This window comes from Myotis yumanensis, unplaced genomic scaffold (genome assembly GCF_028538775.1).
Source record: "Myotis yumanensis isolate MYYU_CA2020_CCGP unplaced genomic scaffold, mMyoYum1.0.hap1 SCAF_1, whole genome shotgun sequence".
Classification (NCBI taxonomy): Eukaryota; Metazoa; Chordata; class Mammalia; order Chiroptera; family Vespertilionidae; genus Myotis; species Myotis yumanensis.
Genome location: NW_027223752.1, coordinates 146109519 through 146115352, shown reverse-complemented (window position 1 = coordinate 146115352; position 5834 = coordinate 146109519). Strand labels below are relative to the sequence as shown.

At 49.7% G+C, this 5834-nt stretch overlaps 1 protein-coding gene across 1 annotated transcript; it reads right to left on the bottom strand.

The window, feature by feature from the left end:
- Positions 1-1569: 1569 nt before the first annotated feature.
- OTUD1 (OTU deubiquitinase 1) lies at positions 1570-4598 on the bottom strand. The gene has a single exon (XM_070432811.1). The coding sequence runs from the start codon at positions 4240-4242 to the stop codon at positions 2809-2811; it is 1434 nt and encodes a 477-aa protein (XP_070288912.1). The 5' UTR covers positions 4243-4598; the 3' UTR covers positions 1570-2808.
- Positions 4599-5834: the final 1236 nt, after the last annotated feature.

Here is a 5834-nt window from a genome sequence, read left to right as displayed (position 1 = left end):
ATTTTATCTTAGAAAAAAAATTTGAGCGGAAAATGAACGATTCAAGAAATTAGGTTTTTGCCAAAATGTTGTAAGTACTATGCCAATTTAGTTTTTAAATGTGAGCTATTTACTTTTAGCAAACAGAGTAAATGAAGGAATAAATCTGTTTGCTAAAAGTAATAGCTCACATTTCCACTTCTTTGACTGCTCAAGTCTTCAGGGATCCAAGACTACTACTGCTAAACATGTAAAACCAGTATAGCAATAGAGAATATTAAGTATAAGGGAATAAAGCATACATTCCTTTTTTTTAATTTAATTGTGATTTCAGAGAGTAAGAGATGGAGAGACAAAAACATCAATGATGAGAGAGAATCATGGATCATCTGCTTCCAGCATGCCCTCCTCCCCGCCCCACCAGGAACTGAGCCCCTACTTGGAATCAAACCACCACCTCCCGGTTCACTGGTCCGTGAACCACGGGGCCACACCGGCCAGGCCAGGCCCATACTACATTTCTTCTTCAAAAAATCTAAGCCATAGAAAAAGGATGGGAAAGACCATTTAGGAAAGACAACTAAAAAAACATGCTGCCATACAATACACTCTTAGGACTCATTTAATTTTATTTAAAAACATCACCTTGAGAATTTAAATCAAGGACTTAGGATCCTAATTTTAAAATGAAAAAGAACACAAAAGAACCTATTTAAAATATTAATGCTCTTTAGGAAATTCTACCTAATTATTCTCTGGCTCTTTGTGGGTATATTTTAAGTATCCCCATATTTTATACAGCTCTAAATAAAGTGGAGAAAAGTGTAAGAACCATAATTAGCCAGGTGATTCATATAATTTCTTTCTTATCAAGTTACATAATTAGGGAAGCTATGAAGTAAACTTTATCTTCCCTAAAAAACCAAAAATGCATGAATAGTTAACATTTAAACCTTTGACAACTTATCTTTCCTTGATGATCAATGGCATCATTCCAAAAATGTGGTTAAGCAATGAACTCAAACTCTATTCAATTGTGACTGTAACCATGACACCTAAACAATCAACTGAAAAGTAAAAACATCACAAGCTGTTTTTATTCTGCAATAACATACCCAGGATTATGTATACAGGTGCACTTCTCAACTAAATCTGATAACGTATATTAAAATTTGTAGATTCCCATGGTCTCAAAAGCCCAGACAAAATAGATTAGGGCACTGCTATAGCTACGCTTTAAAACATTAAAACCTATGCTAAGAGTGAATGGAACACAAAACCATAATTAAACATTGTGCTGGTTAACAATACTTGCACTTCCCTGTTCCTTACTCAATAGGTACACCTGAAGTTTTAGACAGGAATTATAATTAGAAATAATGAGAGAAATTTTTTTTGTTACTGTACCTTTAAATTATGTTAGACTTATTCTTTGAAATTACTGATTATCCTATCCTGTTCATGTGAGAACTTAAGAAAACCTCTCGTATCTGTGCCATCTTTACTAGTACACATGAAAAAAAACTGTGTAGATACAAAAAAGTTTCCTACAGATACCACTTTATATAAAAACCACTTTAGTCAAACATGTAAGTAAAACTATGCATTTTATTCATTCCACCCAGCTGAGAATTGCTCTATTATACAAATACAGTATTGTACAAAAAAATCACAAAATGTTACAAAATAAAAAAGTACAAACTGCGTTACTTAATAAATATGACTAACAGTAGTTAAGTGGAAATGAGATAGATTTTAGGTTGGGAACATTGTTTGACCCAGCAAACCGTACAAGCTGTTTACAGACATTTTTATTTGTACATAATACAGGGCAATCCTATTTTTCCTTTTGGAAGAATTTAAAAGGACTTAATATTTAGAATATTAAGACAATAGTCTCCTTTCCTGCTATAAAATACCTGCAAAGGTTGGTTCGAGGCATCCATCCTATTCGTTTTCAAATCTCAGTTGAATCCAAGAAGCTATTTTATAAAGCAGGAGGCTTTATCACAAAGTTTTACACCATGTTAAAATTCTTTTACAACAAAATGACAAATATAAATAAAGACGAATGAGAGCACCAATCTACTCTAAACATTAACCAGAATAATTAACCACTCGGCCATCAGCAAATATCAGACTTTCATTCAAGTTAAGAGCTGGCACTCAAAAAAAAAAAAAAAAATCTTCCCACAATCTCCCCTTACATATTACTTCTCTTTAAAAGGTTGACCATTTCTAGAAAAATAATGATTTCAATAATGTTTCATCAAAATGGAATGGGCCAATTATCTGATAACATGAATGTATCAATCTCCATTTGAAAAAGTATCTAAGAATTGGAAAATTCAAATTCATCAACATAAAACAACTACTAAATCACAAACTTGATTCAAATAAGCTTCCTATAAAGCACTTTTTTCTGGATTTATGCCGGAAAGCTGTCAAAATGGAACACGTCATAGATGAAGTTACACCAATTTTTTTAAAATGTTGTGCAAAAATACCTTTTTATAGAAAATAGATTACCAGGAATGAACAAATATATACACTGTGAGAAATTAGCTTGCAAATTAAGTAGTGCTGACTTTATACAGCAAATTATAAATAGCAGTAGGATCATACAAAGCTATCATGAAGCATCGTTTGGTGCCCAGCAACCTTCAGCTCTGAGAAAACATTCAAAATTAAAAAAAAAGCTTAAGGCATTACACCTACAGTCATCTACTATTAATTTTAAAAGTGCTATTACCCTGATGAGAGTTCGTATAATTCTCCAAACACAAATTATGTAAATGCACTTTCCCAGGGTGTAGGTTTTCAGACACTTCAAGAGCATGCATTTTGTTCAATATACATTTTGGAGAGGGAGATGGCCATGGATTTGGCAAGTTCTTCGTCGCGTTTCCTTTGCACTTGAGTCTGTCTGCACCAGCTGTCATACTCCGGGTTGGGATAGGAGTGATCAAACACGGCATCATAATGTCCATTACTGAGCCAACTGAGCCAAATACTAGGCCGTCGAGCATCCTCCGGGCCCAGGTAGTGAATCATCGTGGACACGGTGGGGCTCTCCAACCTCCCGCCAGTCGTTAAGTGGATGTTCACATTCAGCATCTGCCCCATGGCCAGCAGCTCCGGGTACCCGGCCCAGGCCCCGTCCTGCGCGGCGGCGATGATGAACTCCCCCACGTCGCCCTCGATCAGGGGGCTGAAGTGGTCCAGGTGGTCGGCGATGTAGTGCACCGTCTGCTCCCGCAGCTCCGGGTGCAGGCTCTGGTGCCCGTACATGGTCTTGCTGACCGCTCGGTAGAGGCAGTTGCCGTCGGGGATGATGTGAAACCGGTACTTATTCCTCTGCCGCAGGTACTTGTCCTGCCTCTCCACCTCCGCCAGGTACAGGGCCAGTTTCTCGTCCCGGGCATCCGATCGGGGGGCGAGGGCCGCCTCGGCGGCGCCGTGCTGGGCCGCCTCGCCGCTCCGGGCCGCGGGTGTCTCGGGCTCGGGGCCGGGCCGCCGCGCCTCGTCCGCGCTGGGAGGGTCGCTGCGCTCGCCGGCCCTCTCCCAGCCCCGGAGGCCCCTCTCCGCCGGGCGCTCCTCGCCCCACGGGCCGGCGCTGGGCTCCGGGCTCCCCGGGAGCGGCGCGGGGCCGCGGTGCTTGGCGGCGGCCAGGGCCTGGCGGTGCTCGCTCAGTCGGAAGTTGCGGTCGGGGCCCTCCCGGGCGGCGTCCAGGCCCGCGGGCTCGGGGCCGTCGGGCCGCAGCAGCTCCTCCAGGAGCCAGGCCGAGGAGCCCCGGCGCGGCGGGACCGGGGCGCCGGGCGCGGGCGCCAGCAGGAGGCAGCGGCCGCGCTGGGCGGGCGCCGCGGCGGCGGACTCGGGCCCGTGCAGCAGGAGCCGGTCGGCGCCCAGGGCCCGCACGGTGATCTGCGCCGTGGACGTGTAGTGCGGCGGCAGCGGCGGCTTGCAGGACCCGCCGGGCGGGCCGGCGGCGGCGGCGGCAGAGGAGGAGGGCGCGGCGGGCCCGGACACCATTTCGAAGCAGGAGAAGGCGGGCATCTTGGCGGCGGGGGCGGCGGCGGCTTCCCGGGGCGCGGCGGCCGCGGCGGGCTGGCACTCACCGGTCTCGGGCTCGGGCGCGCCGCTGGCGGGCCCCGGGGGCTGCACGGAGACCCTGAAGGGGGCGGCGGGCGGCGGAGCGGGCGCGGCCGTGGGACCCGGGCCCCCGGCTGGGTAGTGGGTGCAGACGCTGCTGTAGAGCTGCATGTCCCTGCCCGCCGCGCGGCCCCTTATAGGCGCGGCGAGCCCGGGTGCGGGGGACACACCCTCCAGGCCCGGGGGAGGGGGCCGGTCGGGCGCGATGACCCAGTGCCCCTAGAATAGAAATTATCCAAGAGCCGCCGGACGCCCGCGCGCGAAGAGCCGCAAATAGCGACCGGGTCCCCGCCAAATTCCTGCTGCGCCACAGCGCGCGGTGGGGGCGGGGAGGGAACGCGCGCCCGACCCCTGCCGGTGTGCTGGGCCAGCAGACTCGGGGCGCCGCGCCCGCTGCCGCTGCTCCGGCCCGGGCGGCCGCTGGGGACTCGGAGGAAGCCGCCCGCCCCGCAGGAGCGCGTCCCGCCCGCGAAGAGCCGTGCAGGGCGCGCGGAGGGGCGGGGAGGCGGGGCCGCGGTTGTTTACCTCAGGCCGCGCGGCCGCGTCACGTGGGCCCGCTGGAATGTGCGGCTGGTCAGGGCGCCCATTCAGCCGCGCGGGCTCGCCCCGCCCCCGCTCAAGCCCCGCCCCTCCAAAGCCCCGCCCCCTTCGGGCGTTGTCTAGGACTGGGACCCAGGCGCTAGCGACGGCGCGCGGGCGGGGCGCCCCGGGGAGAGCGCGGAGGCTCGCGCGCCTGCGCAGTCACGGAATTCCTGGCCCCGGCCGCTTCCTGTTCCTCAGCCACAGGTGTCCGCGCCGCGCCCCTGCGCGCAGCTGCAGGGGCTGTGGCAGGTTGGGCGCTGCTTGGGACGAGCTAGAACGCTTTGCAAGCTTGAGTTTCGAAGGAAGCTTTCGGGCGCCGGATGGAGGTCGCAGCGCTGCCTTAAAAACCTGCCTGACCCACCGTTCCCATTTGCCACTGCTGTCTTCGTTTCCGTTGTTAGGATGGGAATGCTAAAGTCCTGTGACACCACCCATTGTCTCTAGCACCTTGCTGCCCTGCTAAACCGAAACTTTTGCACCCCCTAATCTATGTGACTGGCATATATATATATATATATATATATATATATATATATATATATATATGACTTGGGAGGAAGCCGGCCTTTCAAACGGCCTTTAGAAATACCAAGTGTCTAAAGGACCTCCGGCCTTTTGAAAATAGGCGCGGCTGTAACCTTATGTCCTTGGCAATGTAGAGGGGGTCATGCTGCACGCCAAGGCCGGGTAACACAGTTCTACCCAACTGCATTAATTGCACCTTACTTATAAGGGAAAGCCAGACTATTCATATATCAACCATGTATCGGCTATAGAGAATCGAGCAGCTTTTGCGACATTCTGAGCAGCGATCAAATGCTAAATTAGCAGGTCTTATCTTAGCACCATGTTAGAGATGGAGAAATTGCTGTAGGTTATGGTATACACCTTTCTCCACCCTTCAGCTGAAATGTCAATTCCACGAATAAAAAGATTTTTGTCTTGACCCCTATTATAGTTACATCTCCTAGCACAGTGCCTGGCACACATAGTTGGAGGTAACTGCTATTTACTGAATGAATTAATGGAAAATGAGTTCCCAAGGTTTCTCAGACAGTGGTAGGGGGGCCAGAATGATGAATCCCAGTCTCCTGATCCTAACCAGGGCTTCTAATTTGCCA

Bases quoted from the DNA above. Each gene is read 5' to 3' on its own strand.
- OTUD1 (XM_070432811.1), bottom strand. From the start codon at position 4,242: ATGCAGCTCTACAGCAGCGTCTGCACCCACTACCCAGCCGGGGGCCCG.